At 38.6% G+C, this 22,849-nt stretch overlaps 1 protein-coding gene across 2 annotated transcripts in view; it reads left to right on the top strand.

Moving 5' to 3' along the window:
• ca16b (carbonic anhydrase XVI b) overlaps positions 1–22,849 on the top strand; it is a 90,147-nt gene that overhangs the window by 46,389 nt on the left and 20,909 nt on the right. For both annotated transcript variants that reach the window (XM_053635989.1, XM_053635988.1), the window contains exons 3-13: positions 123–302; positions 3,278–3,426; positions 7,572–7,667; positions 9,683–9,749; positions 10,212–10,369; positions 12,211–12,406; positions 19,082–19,266; positions 20,229–20,337; positions 20,474–20,523; positions 20,625–21,336; positions 21,549–21,687. In XM_053635989.1, the coding sequence (XP_053491964.1) occupies positions 123–302; positions 3,278–3,426; positions 7,572–7,667; positions 9,683–9,749; positions 10,212–10,369; positions 12,211–12,406; positions 19,082–19,266; positions 20,229–20,337; positions 20,474–20,523; positions 20,625–21,336; positions 21,549–21,687 (2,041 nt within the window). The remainder of the gene's footprint in view (positions 1–122; positions 303–3,277; positions 3,427–7,571; positions 7,668–9,682; positions 9,750–10,211; positions 10,370–12,210; positions 12,407–19,081; positions 19,267–20,228; positions 20,338–20,473; positions 20,524–20,624; positions 21,337–21,548; positions 21,688–22,849) is intronic.

Genomic DNA, 22,849 nt, shown 5'->3' with positions numbered 1-22,849 from the left:
GATAGGGAACATCAATGGACAGTCTTCTTATAAGGGTTTATTTTACACCCCCATTACCCAGCTCCTATGCAAAAATATGAGTCTGTGTCTATTTTGATTTTTGCTTCTGTATCTGTTTAAAGGGATGCATGGGCCATGGAGATGGGCATCAATGTACCCTGAATGTGGGGAGAAAAACCAGTCACCTGTCAACATCCCAGATGAACATGCATGGGTTTCTCAGGAGTGCCAGGAGCTCACACTGGAGGGCTTTGAAGTCAAGTCATCTAACAAAACCTCCATGAAGAACACAGGCAAAACAGGTAAGACATTAAGTAAGATTGCTTCTGAAGTTCATACTATATGCATCTGATCTCAGTGGCATTTGAAGGATTCATAGAAAATGATTGTTGTAGATACTGGAACCTTATGATGAATAATATCATTTACTGAATTTTTACCTCTTATACAGATCACACTGCTGATCTTTACAGCATATTAAAAAACGTACCTCCTGCTTTAAAGTTAAAGAATGAACTCAAACATGTCAAAAATGCTTGAAAGCTCTCTTTTGATCTTTGGCCTTTACTTTGCCATGTATTTGCATTTTGTTGCAAAAAAAAAACTGAATTGGATTGAATATATTTGTGGATTTCTCTGAATCTATCATCAACAAAAGAGTGCACATTACAAACAGAAATATACAGACATCTTCATTTAACATAATGCTCTTGGCCTTCAACAGATTTCTAATTAAATTGAGTAGTTGTCTATGAATTAAATTATTGTTTATTTGTCAGAATCCCTGTAGAATCAGGGTACCTGCATCATTTATCCTATTTAACTGTGAAGTCATTTCACATTCCATACGATTGAGTGTAAGCTTTACTGAAGCTTGACATTGCCTATTGGCATGTCCACTGATACCATCCACACCAATTGACCAGAGACTCATATTCCTGTGTACCACTGGTAGACACACTCCTTGATAGCACTACACGTTTTCCAGAAATGGCAGTAACTATCTACAGCACCAAGTTGTACCAACTGTAAAAGAAAATCTGCAATGAATTTTAAGGAATGTCTTTCAACATCTTATAAATACAATTATGTGCATTTTGTGTAAACAGGAAACTCTATATATAAACACAAGCTCAAGACCAAGCACCATTGCACATAAAAGGGTTTGACATGGTCTGAAGATGACCAGTATACACCAGTGCATGCCATTCTATCAGCCTACCTAATGGACTTAACGAATTCCTGTCACTTTGACATTACAGTATCTTCTCCCAGGTGGGGACTTGGAGTGGAGGACCAACTGGTACCATTTTTTGTGATCCAGGAAACATTACTCATATAAATGCTGTGAAAACCCCCTGCTTTGCCACCATTCCCAGAACTTGAACTGTTACCATAGCTACCATGTAATTAGTTTAATCTACTTGCAGTCAGCGTTCATCAACTACAGCATACAGTACACCCTGCCTTACATAGTAGTTTTCCTTGAAGTCTTGCTTTATACACTTTGCAATTGTAAGCCATTTATCTTCTTTAATGGTTGGTTACTGCTGGTATTTCTGACACTGACCTGTCTTTTTACACTCTTCAATCATCTTTGAGCACTGTTTCCAGGTTTGTGTGGATTTCTGTATTTATCACTTGTATTTTCCCTTTGAAAACTCTGCACTTGGATCCCTTGCTGTCGTAGAATTCTGTTTGTTATGAAAGACTTTGTTGTACATCATGGATTCAGCAGAATTTGAGACCCAGTGATCTTTGCAATTCCTATAAAGGAATGACTTCAGTTCTGCACCCAATGAAAACCCACCTTCCTAGAGCTGCCATGACTGCATACCTTCTACCTTAATCTGTGGGGTGTAGTACTAATCCAGAGAAAAACTCATTGACTTTTTCTGATGTAGAGCTAAAGTCAAATCCATAACCCTTTGGACAAAGAACAGCAACTGAAAAACTCTGAAGCCCATTTTGTGATTCATTTTAGAGTAAGATGTAGGATCCCAAATCCCTCTTTTTCACTCTCTTGACATTAATAAGACAAAAATGCAACTTGTCATGGTACTGAGAAGCTGCCAAGCTGCCCTTCCTATAGATTTTTCCATGTTGGAAAACTTAAAATCACAATCATGTTACAATCTGACAGTTACAAATAACTCAAAATGCCTTACATGCTTGTAACACTGTTTTTCTGATGACACGCACATTGCTACCGCAATATTCCCCCAAATGTTTCGGTAAATTCATACTTCCATGAATGCAGGACATCCACACATCCACTGCAGAAAGTCTTAAGATTCACCGATGCATAGACTGGTATCCTGAAAACTCTATCTGTGTCACAATGCCGGCATTTCCACCCCAGTACAGACTTGATTACTGACCTCATTCTCAAGGTGACACCGCCAATCAACGATCAATCGTGTATAATGACTATGCCAATTAGACTTCTTCCCATGCTAATTTATTTACCACTGTTGAAATTGATGAAGCTCTTTTATAATGTATGTAGACTGCATGGGTTGTTTGAAAAAGTGGTTTTCAACTGAGATCCATGGTTCATATCATGGCCAGGGAAAGTTCCTCATCCAGGAGCTCCTATTTTTCAAACTGTAGCACATCACTATAAATAGCAATTGGAGTTGCTACTTACCCTGGGTGCAGAGCTCTTAGTATCCACTGGTCTGGAGCTTCAGATGAGCTATTTGACATTCCCCTTTAGATATTAAGACAAACTATGCATATGTTATCCCTACACAAACGTTTAAAGGTCATTAGAACTGAAGACAGGCCTATCTCAGCTCATTCAACTAATCACTACCAGAGACCACTATTATCAGAATACTGAACTGTTACCAATGGTTACCAATTACCACTAACTCAGTCTGTTTGGAATAATCTTTTGTATAGTCACAGCATATATGTCATATATACCTCCTCCCTTATCTAGCACAGCAGACATTTCTAAGGTTTGTAGTTAGTGTTATCAATCCTGTTTCAACTTTTTTTAAATCCTATAAAACCATAATTTAATTCCTAACAACCTTGCAGTTGTTGTGAAAATGAAGTACTGAATTATAAATCTTTTTGTATTAATGACTTCATTGCTCCTTTTTTTGTCACTCCACCCAGCCTCTAGATATGGAGAAAGAGCTCAGCATAGAAGGAAAGAGCTAGTTCTCAACTTAGCTGCAGTAATTAATTGTCATGTCATACCACCCAATCCCCCCTTTTGCACACCTCTCCTTTCTTTTTGCACATCTCTCCTTTTTCTTCCTAGTCTCCATTCTTTTGAAGAATGACTACTTTGTGAGAGGAGCAGGTCTACCTGGGCGGTTCAAGGCAGAGAAAGTGGAGTTTCACTGGGGCCTCAGCAATGGATCAGCCGGCTCAGAGCACAGCATTAATGGAAAGCGTTTTCCAGTTGAGGTAGGGCAAACCGTAATGGTCCTATTAATTCACCTTTGGAAGGGATAACTAGCTACTGTGTTGCAATGGCTCAAACTCACACTATGAGTTAAAGAACTTCAGTGCAGATCAGTATGCATTATTCACCAATGCAAGCCCTGCTCAGTTTTTTTTTTGCTATAGCATTTGTTCTATTCCCAGTTCATTTGCCTTCACCCTAAGACGTTTAACAAAAGAAATGAGCAGTACATGTGCTCTCATAGTAAATCTGCCAGTGTTAAATTGGTTCTGCCAATCTTAAGTGAGATCCTAGAGTGATGAGTTCTGCCCATGCCTCATTTGAACTGTGTATGATCGACTTTAGTAAGTAATCTGCTGAATTGGAAATAGAAATGTTTAGAAAAGTGCTAATAATGTTTTTGTCATTTAGTTTAACTGTCACATGTATATGCTTATGCATTATGTATATAATACATCTTGTTTAGCAGCATAAAAATAAATTTTAATATTAAATTTCATTTAATATTACCCTTTCCTTTAGATCGCTGTGGCATTTCATACATCTGTCATGTGTGCGTTTAAATCTTCCTTTTAAATCTAGCATATTTCTCATTTTTATGTACAATTGCTATTGTTATTTTATTTAGGAGTATTGGCTAAACATGTGTAAGTGGAAGTGTTTCAGACCCCAGATCAATGCTAACCCTTTTCAGAGTATGCAAATTGGCTAATATGATTTAAAGCTGATGAAAACAAGCTAATATGATTCTGTTTGTGAATGCTGATACAAGCTACAAATGGACACCATTAAAGGCTGCAGGAAGAGTAAAAAAAAAGTCAGAGGAAGAGTAATTGGTTCTCATTAGCAAGACTTTGACTGTGTTCCTCTTTCTTTTTTTAAGGTTTTGGAAGGGCTGATTGGTGTTCAGCTGCAACATATGTGGATGCCCTGGGGTCTTGTGATGTGTTGATTTGTCTGGAACATTCAGCAGATATAAAAAGTCTACACACCCCCATTAAAATGGCAGATTTTTTTAAAAGTAAAATAATGACCCTAATATAAATGTTCTCAGATCTTTCCCTGGCTTTAATGTGTAATTGCAAAGTATACAAATAAAGTGAAAAACAATCAGAAACTTTTTAGGGAAAAAAGGAAAAATAAAAACCTTACAATAACCTAGCTGCATAAGTGTGTACATCCCAAACCTAATACTTTGTTGAAGCACTTTTTGATTTTATTACACCACTTTTCTTTCTGGGCAAGACTCTTTCAGCGTGGCACATCTTGATTTGGTAATATTTTCCCACTCTTTCTTGCAAAAACATTCTAGATCCATCAAATTGCAAGGGCATCTCCTATGCACAAGTAGGCTAGGCTACGCCATTCAAAAAGATTGATCTTTTTTTGGATAAGACATCCCTTTGTTGATTTGGATGTATGCTTTGGGTCATTGTTGTGCTGAAAGGTGAAATTTATTTTCACCTTCAGAATAAACTAGCAGACACCTGAATGTTTTGCACTAAAATTGACTGGTATTTGTAGCTATTCATGATTCCCACCACTTTGATAAAAGCCTCAGTTCTGGCTGAAGAAAAGCAGTCCTAAAGCATAATGTTGCCACCACAATGCTTCATCTTGAGTATGGTGTTCTTTTGGTTATGTGCTTTTTTTTGCACCAGACATACTTTTTGGAATTATGGAATTATTATATTTCTGGAATTGGAATCTCATCAGACCATAACACATTTTGCCACATGGTTTGGGGTGACTTAGTTGGGCTTGGATGTTTTTGTGTGAAAGGGCTTCCGTCTAGCCTCCCTACCCTATAGCACAGACATGAAGAATATTAGAGATTGTTGTAACATGCAGAGAGTAATCAGTACTTGTCAGATATTCCTGCAGCTCCTTTAATGTCACTGCAGGTCTCTTGCCAGGCTCCCTGATAATTTTTTGTCTTGTCCTTTTGTAAATTTTGGAGGGACGTCCTGTTCTTGTTGACGTCACTGTGGTGCTCACTTTTCTCCACTTGTTGATGATGGCCTTCACAGTGTTCCATTGTATATTTTACATTGTATGTTTTGGAAATTCTTTTATACCCCTCTCTGATCGATATCTTTCAACAAGTTACCTGTTACATACAAGTTAGATACCATACATGCTTTGTAAACTCTTTACGGACCTTGGCTAAAGGAGTCAGATGAACCCATAGCGATGTCAAGTAAATCATTGGGAAATAGCGGATCTTTGTTTAGGGTTACTCGGAATAATTTCATTGACGACAGCTATATAATAATTACTATTGAACATGAGATTGAATGTGATTGGTTCATTCTGAACACAGCCACATCCCCAATTATAAAAGCATGTGCACACTTATGCAACAAGGTTATTGTAACTTTTTTACCCCTATTTTTAACCCAAAAGTGTTTATGATTGTTTTTCACTTAATTTGTTGATAAGTTGTAATTTCATATTGAGGATTAAAAAAGTTCCGACATGATTTTCTTTTTTTTTGTTTTTTAAACCTGCCATTTTAACATAGGTGTGTAGACTTTTTATATCCAGTGTACCACTCTTAGTTTCAAATGCAGATGTAACCCACTGAAATCAGGCAGGACCCATGTTTAGAGGTTTAATTGTATACAAAGCATAGTAGACAATTGTAGATCAGTACTCAAAGCAGAAAGGTAGGCAGTGCTTGATACACCATTCAGTAAGGCAAACTTAACAAAAGGGCAATCCAAAAGTAGGTTGAGGTTAATGAGATCAAGAAAACACTGAAGGCATTCAGTGCTTTAAAGTTCAAAACTTACACAGCACAGAAATGGGCAAGACTTTGCAATGAATCCATAGACAAACCTGCTGGAACAGGAAATGAATAGTGTTAATATTCACGAGATTGTGATCTCTGACTATGGGGACGGGTGGCGTTCTGATGGTTTGACAACAGACCCTGATTTTAGTTTTAACTCTTGCGCAAGGACAAAATACACTTTGTTCCTAAACCACCGAAACTCCACAGCACTAATATAGAATCTAAATTCACAAAGAGACACACTTAAACCTCCCCTTTTCATTACCTTGGCAGTAGAGTTTTGAAATTATGCAGTGGGTTGCCTACCATTTTCCTGGGAAAAAAAATTAACCAATGTCAAAATAATTAACACATTGTCAATAGTGTATGACACTGATTCATGTGATTCATTTACATTTGAATTCATTTTAATTACCTTCAGAGATGAATGTTAAACTAAATTAGTAACTGGGGACTCTGAGAGTGTTCTTAATATAAAAATGTCCTGTCTAAAATGGATCTGCCTGACAGTTTTGCTTTTTTGCACCTGGATTGGGTTTAGCTCTCTATGCCACTACCTCATTAGAGCGATCGGCATTACATAATTTGACAACCATAACTGACATCACTGATATGTAGCACTTTCAATGTACCAGTTAAAATGATCTACATAGAAAACATAGAAGGTGCAATGGAGGACAGTGAATAAACGTGGAATTTTACATGTTGAGCAAACACAGTGATGTGGAGAATTATGCTGAAAGATGAGAGGTTGCCAGAGAATTAGTTGAGTCAGAACAATATTGTCAGAGAGCGAGAGAGTAAGCGAAAGATAGAGAGAGACTGCTAATCCTATTTCCTTCATTTCAAATATCTTTCGCTTTCTGTCTACTCCCATTGCACGTGTCTTGCGGATTGACATATTTTTTAAAACTAATTTGTGTGACTGCCCTGATACAATGTTCAAGGTCACATGTGAACTGTGTATATTGTGTCATCTTTAAGTGAATTGTTAGGGAACTTTGCATTGCCTCTAAATCCATCCTCTAGGAGAATGAATAATCCTTAATTGTCACAAATGTCAAAATGTGGATAGGCTCCTGAATGAGGATATGCTTGAGATCCTGCATTTATTTGCGCGCACACACACACACACACACACACACACACACACACACAGAGTATATCTGTAGAAATGTGGATGGGATTTTCTGCATGACAAAGAACTGTGAATCAATCAAATAGGATTTTCTCTACAATGTAATGTAGCCCTTTTTGCAAAGCTGTGCATAGGTGTGAGCTGCTCAGTGCTTTGTTAGTTTATTAAAAAGCTGATGAATGCCAGTCACATTTCCCTATGTGTGTTCACAGATGCAGATTTTCTTCTATAATTCGGATGACTTTGACAGTCTCAATACTGCAATAAAGGAGAGGAGAATCATCGCTGCCATGGCTGTCTTCTTCCAGGTGAGGATCCTTTTCTGCAGTTTCCAACGCACAAAGTGGATTTAGTACATATCATCTTACAATTTTGTAAGAATTTGCGCAGACCAACATGCATCAAAAGTCACAAATTGTTAAGGTTATCAGTTATAGCTTCTCTTTTATTGCAACATTCATATGAATTCATCCTCGCTCTTTGCAATTGCTACAAATGCAGTACAAGATTGGGTTGTTTGAATACAACTACAACTAATATGTACAAGAGTATATTACTGGCTGCTATATTTGACGTGCTGCCTGTGGTGGACTGGTGTCTACCTCTTCACAATAGGGTTTATCATAGACTCCGGATCAACTGCTACTTTGGCCAGGATGAATTAGTTACTGAAAATGATTGATTGAATGAATGAATGAATGACTTAATGGATTTGATCTGTTTCATTCAGTGAGGATAATGCTTCAATTGTTTTTCTAAAATTACACTTATCAAAATAGTTTGATAAGTCAGGTGTCTGTGTTACTGAGTTTAAAGTTCTTCAAAGAGAAAGGGGAAAAGAGAGAAGGAGCATAATGCTAAACTTTTCCATGCAGCATCAATACCAAAAGGGCAATAATTTTTTTTATATTGTATAAGTATATTGTTTTTCTCTGACTCTGTGTTCCTTGGGGTAATGTGTGATACTTCTGTACTATACTATACTATATGTGGGATTTACATATATAATATTTCATATATTATGAAATACAAATACATACACAATACTGTGCAAAATTTTTAGGCACCTTATTTTTTTTTTAGTACAAACTTTGTTATAGATTTTTATTTCATGACTTCTACATTATCGAGTCAGTACAAAAACATTTTAGATTCCCAAACATTAGTTTTCCAGCGCAAAATTAAATGTTACAGAAAACCGTTTGTATGACAGTGAAGAAAACAGTATATTAAGTGGTAACAGACGTCTTTTCAGACAAAAATCATAATGAAGGCCGCTGGATTTTGCTGCAAAAATACGAAGCAAGTGCGACAGTCAAAGTCTCCAGAATAACCGTGGCTGGTTCTGCAAGATTCTCAATAAAACTTACAGCTCATTTCCTTATAAAACTGCACTAATTCTACCTGAGACTATTTTTTTTTAAGCAAAGCGTCGTCAAGCTAAATATTGCCTTTGTTTCATTTATTACTGTTTACTGCTCTTTATAATATTTTTTTAAATGGAGAAACATTTAATTTCATTATTTTTGAAGGCATCTTTGTTCTACAACATTTCTTTGCATGTGCCTAAGACTTTTTCACAGTACTGTACATGCAAATTATGTGGCTGTGAACAAAAATACATGTTGTTTTTTTTCACAGCTCTCTGCATATACTTGATTTGATTTTAACTGTCATTTATCTCATCCTTACAATTACTCTGACTGATGCAGAAGCAGCTTGAAATTAATTGCCTTGGTTAAAGATACATTTGTGGGATGAAGATGCAACAGTCTTGTTTTTCAGTTTTTGAAGAAAAAAACAACCTTACTGACACAGAAAAAGCACTTATCTAAGCTGGTGATTTATCTTATTCATCTAATTAGATACTAGATGATTAGATATAGAGAAGCATGGTCTGGTAGGATTAAGGCAGAACCTGAAGGAGATTCCAACATGGAAGCTCCACTGTGATTAGCTATTCACATCCCAGAGGAATGAACACATCCTGCTTTAAATTACAGCAATCCTCTTAATGCCAATAGCAATGAACCATGAAGCTTCCAGAACTCACAGCAAGTGTTTAGGTACTCACAGCTTCTTAGTTTGTCAATGCCTGACAACAGACCTACATTTAACACACCTGTGCTCTACTTTCAGCCTTGAGAAATAGACCTGTCACCTGAGGGACAGTGTGAGAATGCAGTGCATGTTTATCAGCACTACCATAACATCGTAGTCATGTGTAAATATTTATGGATTGTGAACTATATAACAGTGTGTACTATAGAGTGTTAGGTCTGTGTAGGTTCCGTGTAGAGAATTTTGTCACTGTCTTTTGCAGGTAGGAAAGAAGAACAATGTGGCTGCTGAGCCCATCATCACCGGTCTCAAACGGGTTGTTCATCATGGTGAGTTAATTGTTCGACTGGAAGAATGAGTACAATGTTTAAAAGACATTTAAAAATGTCTTTACCAGACATTAGGTGAAATCTCACTTTTGGAACAATTAAAGATGTAAAATATGCTTTCATATGTATTTAAAAAAGAAAAAGATGCATGCAAAAGATATCTACTCTAGTCTTACTCAAGATGTCTAGGCAGACCAGGACTGATTTAAATTGGACAAATACCAAACTTTTTATGGACCAGTAGTCAAGCCAAACTGGCTCAATAATAGTCATGATAAACACCTCTGGTAATTTGGCACTTGGATGTTACCTCCATATAAACACCTGATTTACAAAATTTACTACAAAATACCAGGCCAGATTTATAGCACAGTGATAATGACTACATGACCCAGAGCTTATTTAGAGCTGAAAAAACTGCATTAATTGGGGTATATTTGTTGCATGTGTTGCAATCACCAGAGAAGGAGACGAATCTTGCGCCTTTCGTCCTAAGGGACCTGTTACCATCCTCTTTGGGGAGTTACTATCGTTACGCAGGCTCCTTGACTACTCCTCCATGTAGTAAAGTTGTGGAGTGGATCATCCTCAGTCGACCTGTTTACCTCTCCTACCATCAGGTAAGCACACACACACACACACACACACACACAGAGCTTATCCAATCAGATTTTGCACAAACTAGCTGAAAGAGCAAACGCTATGTTTCACTAGAAGTCTCACTAGATGCACATTTATAGACTTAGTTATGTTTTTTCCTGTTATTTTGCTAAGAATATTATTAAAATGCTTTTTAGTCTGACTTCATGCCTCTATAGATGGAGCCTGTAGGTAGGCGAAAGCTTCAGTGCAGGACAGAAACAACTGTTGAAAAGAAGATGGACTGGAGAGACAGCGAGATGTGTCACCCATACAGTCATGTACACTGCAAAACAAATGACATCTTAGCAACTGAAAATATCTTGAATATAATCAAATGTATATAGTATTTCTTATTATAAGATTTCAATAAACCAAATATAAGATCATTAAAGCTATTTCTAGACATTATTACTCATTTCAAGCTTGTAGTTTTCCTATTCTATTGGCAGATAATTTTGCTTCTTTCTAGAAATAAATGCTTAAAATGAGCAAAATTATCTGACAATAGAGCAAGACTATTTCAAGCTTGAAATTAGTACAAACAGCATGAAATAGGTTAAATAATCTTATGTTCGGTTTATTGTAATCTTGTAATCTTACTAGTGTCCTTATCCCATCCTTCTTCCCACATGCACGTGGAAGTAACCCAACTGTGTATGGTGTTCTGTATATATACATTTCTTGGAATATGAAAGTGCTAGATTGTGCACAAGCCAAACTGAAAGTCCCATTCTCCCACTGGGTCCAAATGCACAGTATCTGAAACTTTCTAATCTACTGCAAGCAACTGCTGTTAACCAGATTTACATATTCAGTATGAAACAGTATAAATAAAAATAAGATTAGGCATGGTAGAAAATGGAACGGCAAGGTGGTGCAATGTGTAGCATTGCCACCTCGCACCTCTAGAGTCCTCAGTTTGTTCCTGAGGTCAGGGTACTGTCTGTGTGGAGTTTATGATGTTCTCCCAGCATGCACAATGGATTGTCTCCAGGTTCTCTGTTTTCCTCCCACCTCCCAAAAACATGCATGTAGGTGGACAGGTTATGCTAAATTGCCCTAGCTGTGAATGTGTGAGCATGGTGTCATGCAATGGACTGGTGTGCAATCCTTTGTGAGCCTGATAAAGCATATAGTGATTATTAAAATTGAATCAATGAATGAATGAATCATAAAAAAAAATGTAGTAGGTCATAGCATCTTATGACTGTGTGAATGCATACACTGCTTTTACTGTACAGAATGTCCAGTTTCCTGAATCTCTATTTGGCAAGTACTTTCTCAGCTCTGATCATTATGTTTCTGCCACATGCATTAGTGAATCAGGTCCTAAAAGGTTGTGTGAATGCACACACCGCTTTACCCTCCAGTGAGGATTATCGCACTGCTGTGTTCAAGCACTTCACTCAATCAGCCCACTCCAGCTGTACACAGCATGCTCTCTATTCTAGCCACTTGTGTGTTTCTTTCACATTAGATATCACTTTACCTAAGGCTGTTAGAATGAAGCATTTCCCAGAGACAACCTGAAAACATTTTGATATTTTTGCTTGACATGTGGACTTAATGGTTGAGGCAGTGTTATCTGTTAGACATTGACAGCCTTGTCAAAATACAAGCTATCAATTTTACAGAGGGGGAAAGCTTATCAGTGCTTGCAGAGTGAACAGCTGTATTTGCACACTATGTTTTTATTAAGTCAAGTATGAACATGGTTCTTAAGGTGTTCAGAAGGATACGCTGATACTGTGACCATGGGAACCAGGTGTTATGCCAGACCATTAACATTATACTACTGTTTATGACTTGTGCCCTACAGTTGGAAGCATTCTACTCTATCTTTACCACTGAGCAACAGGATCACGTGAAGTCAGTGGAGTACCTCAGGAACAACTTTCGGCCCACTCAAGATCTGCACAACCGGCGTGTCTTCAAATCAGCAGTGAAGGACGCCTGGTTTCCAGATCCTATGACTGATGGGCATACCAGCTCCACAGACACTGAGCCCTCCAGAGGTAAAGGGAGGTTAACCAGTTTGTTTGAATAGGGAAAAGATAGAATGTTGAGTTAAAAGAAAATAAACTTTTGGATATTGCTAAACTAAGCTACCTACCCGAAAAACCTATGAAAATTAAAATAGATAAGTGGATGCTTATTTTTGTTTTCTTTTACTTGTCAAATTAAGTGGATTGTAAAGGTGGACTTAGAAATTCTAATATGCGTAGGAACATTCTCTAATAAGTAGGAGCTATGGAGTCCAGTAGTCAGGCATCCTATTTGATAAAAGAGAGTACCATGAAGAGACTGCTCATGCCAGGCCAAGCAGATCAAATGGGCAGGAGTTTGAATGCTCTTGCCATAAATCACTGTTGTTTCCATCCCTGGCAGAGGGAATTGATTGCTTTTGGCGGTGATGAATAGGGAGCAATGCAACTCAGCCAAGGGGCAGAATAATCATCATTAATATTCATTCTAAAAATAAAACAGTGCAAATGGATACTGTGTGGCAAAAATAAAATCTAATTCTAACAGACTGCAGTGTGGCAGAATAGATTGTGAAAACCCCGCATGGACAACAATTTCTATCCTGACTGTTTATGAATCAATCTCTGTCACATTTTCCTTGTGTTTTTTCAATCAGTTGTTTGCAGTCTTATAGCAAGTAAAGCTGTTTGTCTCTGAGGGTGACTTCCTCTCATCCCAAGCTATTTTTTTGTGACAATGGCACATGTGCAAAAACAAGGCATAAGACTGGCGTGTTGTATATTATTGTATCTTCATGACCATCGCACAGTGGATAAAAAAAGTAGGGTTATAATGAATAGGCTTCAATATCAGGACGTGTACTGTGTGCTGCTGCAATAAGTAATCAAATAAGCCCCTTTTCTTCCTATTAAGTCTCTGTGAAGTTTTTTTAATGGCATAAGATTAGATTTCATTTAAAGATTTTTCTGTCCATTTGGAAGATTCATCTATCCATAATATAAATAATCTGCTGGTTGACGGAATTTACAGCAAATACTTTTTCCCGTCTCTGTCATTAGACTGAATGCCAATATTTTAGTGGTAAACTTGAATTTAGTCGTGCCCATGTTCATTTTTATTGCCAAAATCCACAAGAATCCTTAAAACAATGCAAGAGGTTAAAAAAACAGATAACAAGCTAAAGCAGAGAAGGCATTAAAACAGGAAACATGCAGAAGGTCAGTGATGAATCTAAACAGAATGACAGAGTTTACCAGCTGTGCGCTAAACACACACACACTGAGTACATTTTCCCCTCGGCATGGTTTCTCACTATAAACACTATAAAAATACAAGATTCTTTCTTTTTTCTGCTGTGTATATATCTGTACTTATAACAGTATATGGGCTATATTATCAGTTTGTTCCCAGACACAATAAACTATTGCATTTTTGAAAGAAAAGAAAAAAAAATTATATATATATATATATATATATATATATATATATATATATATATATATATATATATATATATATATATATATATATATTGCTTTTATAAGAATTACTGAATGCTCTGGATCACTGCATGTACATACTTATTGTCTGATTGCATTAGAAGCAAACACTTCTTTAAAGAGTTTGCTGCAAATCAGAGAATTAAAGCCCTGTGCCTGAGAGCTTTATCTACATAATTGGCTTCAAACCAGTTTCAACAGCCAAAAAAAAGAAAAAAAGGGAAAGAATCAAATGAAGGTCATGCAAGATAGAAAGTGAAGGTGCAACATAATCCAGGAGATGCAAAATGATGGCTGAGTGCCTTTTATTAGGTATCCTAAAAACATTGATACTGTTAATTATTATGTAAATAAACTGGTTATTTTAATAGATTGATATTATTTTGAATGGATTTTCATGGAGGTTTTGGAATATTTTTTGGTACCTCTTACAGCAGGCATGGATTGAAATGCCAGTTAAAACAGAAGCTTGTTGTCCACTAAAACACTTCATGAAAGCTTTTGGTGTGAAATGGCCTTTGCGCTTGTTGTTAAAGATAAAATAATAATAGTTTATATACCCTAAGCAGTTAATATCCAGAAACAATTCCTTTTTAGGAATGTGACCAGGCTGCACTTGAGGTCATGAAAATGTCTCTGCATCTGCAGAAGAGTCTATTGATTCTGAATGGTACACCACCTTTTGTGCCGCTCCACCTGATTTAGCGTAGAGCATTATTTCATTAATTCATTCATTTATTCACTCATCTTCAGAAACTGCTTTGGGACCCTGGAGCTGTGAGGAGGCAGCACTACACACTGCATCACTGCACTGCCCCTCAGTCATTTATGACAAAAGCAGAAGCAGTGTGCAAAATTTGGCTTGCATCCAACCAAAATAGCAACATGCCAGCATTAACCGACAAATTACCAGCACGGAAATAGAGCACCCTATCTTGTTTAATCCAAAAGTTAAAACTTTGCTTCTTAGAGTGTTTGGCTCTACAGTGCCCGGATTATTACTGGTGTACAGCAGCAGCAGAAGTGATTATAAAGCTGTCGCTTGAACAGATGAAGATAATGGTCTCTTGCTGCGTCACTCAGCCTGATGGAGCTCTAGGGAGGCCAACTTTCACAGCTGATGCCCTTTCTTTAATCACCTCTTGTTCCAAATTTCCACCTTTTTTATATTTCACTGTCTGCTTTCCTCCATGCACATGCAGATGTGAATTGCTGAGTGCTTTCTGGTGCAGATACACCAATTTAAGGGCTCTTTTCAACAAACCAGAGAATTCTTACTTATATTGCTCTATTGTACAGTCCCTCCAGGATTTTGTGATTTTTGCCATCGTAGAAATTTATGCAAAATCAAGGAAACTCCGTAATATTGGGAGGAGCTTGCAATTTTTCAAAATTACACAGATTTGGGCCAAGACGCATAATGTGACGTCATCACAACGCGCTTTCAGCCAAAGATCTCTTTGATTCATATGTGTCGAACATGAGTACAGCTAAAAGGTCTCATTTACCAAGAAACATCACTGTGAAAGACCGTGCAAAACAATTTCGTGCTATTACAATTTCACCAATTCAAGTAGTTTTCTGCAAAAAAAAAGCACAAAAACAGCAAAATCAAGTATTTTTGTCTGCAACAATCACAAAAAACTCTGCAAAATCCTGTGCAGACTGATCGTACTATATTTATTATAGTAGTATTTAATTGTGTGAAATCCCCTTATCTACAGTAAGCAAGATGGATGAGAAAGTTAACTCTTTCATCTCAAAGTGGCTGGGCTTGAAACTGGTCTCTTTGGCAAGAAGATCTTACAGCTGCCAACAGCATGGGCTATAAGCAGGGGAAGACCAGGCTAGTGCTGGAGCTAAGGGAGTCCACTGACCAGGAGGAGTACAAACGTCCAGGTCCACACAGGCCGCAAGTGGAAAGCCCATGCTGAAGGCCTATCGCAGGCTGCATCACAAAGAGAATATTGGCAGGAAGGACAGGCCTTGGTTGGGGAGAAGCTCCATGGGTCTGGACCAAGGCTAGCAGGAAAGAGAGGAAGGAACTGGTGGTGTCTGAAGTGACAAGGATGGAGGATGGGTGCTATAAAAGCATGGCTGTAGCACAGGGATGGCAGGGAGCCTGGACTCCATGAGAAGCCGTTGTTGGCAGAAACATCAGCATGATGGACCTGTGGAAATTCCCAAGGCAAGGCTTAATTTTCTTATCAAGGCAACATATAACACTCTCCGTTGCCCACTGAACCTGCACCAGTGGTTTGGCCAGGAAGAATGCTTCCCCCTCTGCAGCAGTCCAAATGCAAATCTCCAGCATATCTTGTCAGGCTGCAAGATTGCACTCTCCCAAGGGCTCAACAGGCGGCAACACGATAAAGTTCTGAGCATATTGGCCTAGGTGCTGGAGGGGTGTAGACAGGTCATGAGTGGAGGTCATCCTCCACCAGAGTGTCAGCACATCCAATTTGTCAGAGAAGGTGGGGGCAACACAAGCCCTCACCAAGAGTTCCATCAAGGTTAGCTCCCTTCACCCAGTACTGGAGAATGAGCGATGATTTTTGCAGGAAGCTCCAATTCCCTAGTGAGATCACCAACATAAGTCTTCGCCCTGATATAGTGATGTGGTGCAGCGGCGCCAAACCCGTGCTTCTCATCAAGCTAACTGGCCCATGGGAGGAGGTAGTAGAAGCTGCCTTTGAGAGGAAGAGACCGAAGTATTCTGATCACATTGCTGAGTGCAAGGCTGGAGAACCAGCATCTACCCATTAGAAGTAGGATGCCGTGGCTTTGTTGGAACATCAACTGTTTGCCTCCTGAGGAATATGAGAGTAACTGGAGCAAACCAGCAGAAAGAAAGAAACACCTGGTTGAAAAGGCAGAGAAGAGCATCTTTTGGCTCTGGTTGAGGAGAAAGGAGAACTGTTGGGGTAGTAACACCTAACCCGAGGTCGAATTGCAGGGTGTCCCTGCCACTCCTCCTCCACCTGGAGACGTTCCAGCATTAAAGGAGAGAAACGTTGTTGAGTGGTGGTACCCTGCTGACCTATGCCATATGGAACCAGTGGCACTGAGCATGCACTAACGGTGCAAGTGGGGCTTGTCACAGCCTTATTCACTGGGAAGGTCTGTATGGCTCTGGTTATGTTAGGCAAATGTGCCGGAGTGGTATTAGGTGTAGCAGGAGGAAACCATATGAAACCAGTGACACTGAGCATGCATTAACGGTGCCAGTGGGGCTCGCTACAGCCTTAGCCACTGGGGAGGCCTGTATGGCTTTATTTGCGTTAGGCGTGTTTCCAAGGCTCAAGGACAAGTGGGGTAATCCTGTGGGCACTGGAGGAGGTGCCATAGCACGTCAACATCTACCTGTGCGATTAATAGTAAAGTGCTCCACAAGGCAATACAACACATTAATCTAACACTGTAATAAAAGAATACTACTATTACCTACTTATTAACTATTACTAGTACTACTACTGCTACTACTACTACTATTACTACTACTACTACTACTACTACTACTAATAATAATAATAATAATAACCTATAAACAAATACATAAATAACCCCAAACATAAATCAGTTAAAATAAAATAGAAGCTCAGCCTAAAAATAGTAAAAACCCATTACAAATATGCAGTCAAATGGAGTCATTTAATGCAAGAGGTGCTAATGCTAAATGCAAGAGGAAAAAAAGAAATTCAAGGGAACAAAGAGCGCAGTTTCATAAAAACAAGCACAGAGTTCAACAACATTATAGAAAAGAGTAAAGTGTTCCAAGTGTTCAGTTTTAAAATTCACCAGTAGCCAGTGAAGAGAGTCCAGTAGTGGAATAATATAACTGCTACATGTAGTCTTCATAAGAAAATGTACATCACATATATGGTACTCTGTGCCTAATGAAAACAAGAAATAGTCTGCATGATAAGGGATGTCAACAGGAAAATTATTTGTATCATCATTGGTAATGCCACTATTATTATAGCTAATAAGCTTGTTCTTTTGATAGTCTTTAGATAGACAACAACCATGTTTTCTGTGATGTTTGTAATAAAAAAAAATCATTGCCCTTAAAATAATGGCCAATCTATTGATCTTGTGATGAGTTACGCTCTTGTTCATGTTTTTTTTATTATTGAACAGCAAAATAACCTGCAATTATAGCTCAAATTGCATGTAAAATGGGTGGGGGTTATCAGCCATGCAGGATGGGTGCACCTCTTTTGACAGTGCCCAGATATTATACTGCAAATCTCAACTGTATACCTCAATTAAGTCACATCTAGATGCTAGAGGTCACTTTTTGTTTGAGTCAAGCCTGAGGTCGCTAAGATGAAGTTGAAATTATGTCTCAAGACTTTAGCAAGGCACTTCAGAAAGAACTGAGAGTCTTAGTTCAGTTTCAGACTGAAATGTTTCAGAATTCATTTGAATGGCCTTTTCTAATCTCCTGTAATTAAGAATTCTTTTGGGAACGTTAACTGAGATATGAAAACTGCTCTGCTCTTAACACTGCTTCACCCTGTTTTCCAGTGTTGTATTTTACCACTGTGAGTTACACGTGAATAAATTACTGTTCATGGCAGTCATGGAACTGACAAAACCACAAGACACAGATTTATTAATTTAGTTCATTACTTCATCCTAAATGTTTTTTTCTTCACATTTGTATCCTGGACAAATTTTCATGATTCTTCAGTCCTGTGTTCCGAGTCATGTTGTGAATCAGTAAAGGTGTAATTCAGGTCCCCATATCTGCTAAAAACCATACATACTCACATGCATGCACTCACACACACACACACACACATGCAAGCTAACAGCCACACACACATACAAGCACACAGAAGTGGTATGAGAGCTTGGAGACAGAATGAGATGAAATCGTGTGTTATTTGCCTTTTGTGAAGCAGTGTCTGGTTTGAACACTTTGGTGAGTCAGACAGCAAGAAAAGATTTTGCTTCACCTTCAGTCTGTATCAGGGATCCATGTGCCTGAGATCATGGATGTGCTGACAGTATAATTTGCCTCATTTATCTTCAATCACACCATCCCTAATCAATTGAGAAAAGCTCTCTACTTTCTTGTTGAGATGAGATCTCATATTGCCTGTTGCATTTATCTTTCTCTTTTTCTGCTTTGTTTCTTTCTGTCTCTGATTCTTTCTCTCTCTGTATCTCATTCTCTGCCATTTTCTCTCACCTCAGTCTGCAGCAGCATCCCTGACAACATGAAGGTCCGTCCTCTGAACCGAACAGCAATGGTGCTGACCTGGGACCGCCCTTCTACTATCTACCACCCACCCCTTGTGGGCTTCCTTGTCACCTACAGCTGGGTTAAGGATGACATAACAATTGAGAAGATGTTTACCCAGAGCAGCGAGCACCACACTGTGAGTGTCCCAGGTCATAACCATCAACAGACTTCAAGAGACAAGGATATACCTAACAGCAAGCAATTACTTTGGGCTTAAAGGGCATTGTTATCTTAAAACTAGTTGTTATTCTAAGACTAGGTTAGTGCGCCATCAATATTAGCTCAATCACTGTAACAGACATTTACCAAGAAGCAGCTAATGAAAAAGGCCAAGTGGTCCCCCAAGCCAGTATGGAGCCCTAGATACCTCAAAGACTCTGCACAGCTGATAGAATTAGACAACATGTGCTGTATCTTCCTGGGAGTCTGATGACCAGGCACCAAACTCTTTACTTCATCAGTCACAGTGTCAGCCTGGTCTTCTACATCTTGGGCTTCTGGTTTCCATGACAACAAGGGTGGGCACAGCAAGCCGGGGAAACGTCTGCGATGAAAGCTGCCAATCTTTTTTTCTGGCTTGGCCAAATTAGATTTGGATTCAATTGGAGAAATCCATCCACTACGGCCAAAGCCCAATTACAGCTCTCGACTCCAACACATTTTGTCTCCCTAATCATTTCTGCACCCCATTTACATTTTTATTTCAATTTGGAGCTGGGGTGTTGTCTACATTAGGGAGTCAAGACCAATTTTGTCATATGAGACTATCCTACACAGCGTTCCCATTTCTGGGACCTAGAATGTAATTGAATGATCAGGAAATTTCAAGGAATAAATGCAATTTTGGCTTTCATGATGTTGACATAAATCTGAATTTGCATCTACATTTGTGTCCTGGAAAATTACATTTTGTCAATTTTCTGTCTTGTCAGTTTTTGACATGTTGTCATTGAGTAATTCGTCTACATTTAGAAAAATGTGTTTTAAAGACAGTTAAAAATTGAAACTCAAACTCAGTTCCCACACACTAATATTTCCCATCATTCTTAAGTCTTTTGAATGATACCTAATTGTATGTTTATGTTTGTGTGTCTCCAGCGGGCAGTGATCACACACATGTCCCCAGATGCTCTCTATCTCTTTAGGGTGCAGGCCTTGTGCCAGAGGGACCAGCGCAGTGACTTTAGCCAAACACTTTTATTCAAAGGTGAGTATAATTTTGTGTCTTATATTGCAACATAATTACAGCAGTTAAACTTATGTATAAACACACACACATATATTTATTTATTTATTTATTTATTTATTTATTTATTTATTTATTTCATTTTGTGTTGTTTCAGCAAATACCACAAGGATATTTGAAGGAACGAGAATTATAAAAACTGGAATGGTGAGTTATTGAGTAGTTGATGATATAGCTATGTGAACAAACACTGCTGTGAGTGCACTTTAAAATAATCACCCCTTATGTCTCATCTTGCACTTTTCCAGCCCACTGTGTCTTCCTCTTCAGACATGGCACCCATTAGCTCTGGCTCCTCTACATGGTCGTCTTCTGGTCTCCCTTTTTCCTTCGTGTCCATTGCTACCGGCATGGGGCCTCCATCCAGTGGGGGGCAGACCACAATGGCATCTCTGGTCACCAGTACACTGCTGGCTGGACTTGGCTTCAGTGGTGGTGTGATTTCCTCCCTCCCTGGATCCCTTTGGCCCACCCATTCTCCCAGCTCAGGCCCTGCACCAACTCGACAACCAGTCTCCCCTACATCTGAGACCACCCAAAATGGGAACAGGCCTCTCCCCTCAGAAGAGGGAGAACTAACTGAAGAGTTGAACAAGGAAGAACACAAACAAGAGGAAGATGAGGAGGATGATAATGAAGGAGAGAGGGTGGAGGAAAAGAAAAAGAAAGAAAAAAATGTGACAGTAAATGAGAAGAAACAAGAGCAGACAACACTTCAAGAACCAACTGATTCAGTTTCACCATCTGGAGAGAGAGGGCGAGAAGGTGGGCTTGTAAATACAGAAATCTCAACAGTACCACCTATAGCCCCAGAGGAGAAAATCTATACTGTTACACTAAGGCCTTCAAGAGGAGACTTGAGCCAAACAACTTGGCTGCAAGAAAATTACACAACAGATATGCAGCTTGCCAGCAGCCCCACACAGGCCATAAAACTTACCAATAAAGAGATTCATACTGGTAAGTGAGACATACAGAACCTGTTCAAGCTTACATTATAAAACTCAGCGATAGCCAAAGGGTCACTGTCTCAAATTACTGTGGATATTTTCTGTCACTAAACTTCTTCTGAATTTGCTTTTAAAACTCCAATAAGAGCAGGTAATTCTTTTTAAAAAATATAAGTGCATTTTGACTTTTGGAGTCTGCTCTTTTCTTTGTTCACCATTCAGAGCAGAACAGCAAACTCTTAGTGTCCAGGGAACCCACATCCTCAGCAAACAGGATGGAGTGGATTATCCCTTTAATGGTGGTATCAGCTCTTACACTCCTCTGCTTAATCATGCTGCTAGCTGTCCTGGTCTACTGGAGGTAAGATGTTCACCAACAGTGCCCTTCTTATTTAGGGAATGTTGGTCGAGCTAAACACACCTGTTCAAAACATCTGAATTATACCATCAGCTTCAGTTATCACATTCTGATCATATTGATATTTATTAGAGCAGTTATTATCCTGCTGTAATCCATGCTCTGTCTTAATGAACCTGCTCACGATTCCCAGGGAAGCTCCAAATCCTTCTATTAACATTCTCTCAGCCCTGTTCTGGCTACTAAAATATATGCTATTATCATCATAAATTCTGCGATGGCCACACCCATCCATAAGAGTGTAGGATGCAGAACCTTGATTACCAATGAGTCTTTGGAGGTGGGACCCAGCTGTGCTCCAGTATGTAAGGCCTACGCACCAGCTGTGACGACTTGAAGATGCCATTAAAATGCAATGAAATGTAGAACTAGAGATGGAGAAAAAATGAGAAATGCAAATAGCTGTCATATACAAGGGACTTATCTTTGTTTGGAAATTTAGCTTCTTTCAGGTTACATCAGAAACCCAAAATTGCTTAATTTCTGGATCATCCTCACCTTCCAACAAACTGGATGTAACTAGTATTAGAAAAGTAGCAGTAGTCTGGTACTGATGGTTTCAAAAAGTTATGGCTATGGGCTACTGATCATCAGGTTAAAAGTTCAAATACTCCTGTGCTCTTGCGCAAGGCCTTTAACTGCTCAGTTCAGTTGTAAATCACTTTGAGACAAGCACCCACCAAATGAATAAATGTAATGTAAATTTTGCAGAGCAGCACAGCATGTAGCATTGCTACCTCACAGCTCCTGGTTACTGTCTATGTGGAGTTTTGCACATTCTATCCATGTAAGGTTTCCTCCCACCTTCCAAAAACATGCCAGTATGCAGACTGCCAGATCTAAATTGCCCCTAGGTATGACGTGTGTGTCATGCCCAGCTATGAAATGGCCTCCCATCCCAATTGTATACCTGCCTCGAATGCACCATGAACCTGACCAGGATAAAGCTTTTATTGAAGATGAATTAACGTCAATTCTACAGCCACAAGGAGCAACACATATGACTGCTTGGGATTATTTCTGTAACATTGCAATCATGAATCATTCCATTCTGGCAAATTATTCCTAAATAATAAGAGATGAGAAATAATAATAATAATTTTAT

The sequence above is a fragment of the Ictalurus furcatus genome, chromosome 11 (assembly GCF_023375685.1).
Source record: "Ictalurus furcatus strain D&B chromosome 11, Billie_1.0, whole genome shotgun sequence".
NCBI lineage: Eukaryota > Metazoa > Chordata > Actinopteri > Siluriformes > Ictaluridae > Ictalurus > Ictalurus furcatus.
The sequence above is the reverse complement of the archived record's forward strand: the minus strand, read 5'-3'. Positions and strand labels throughout refer to the sequence as shown.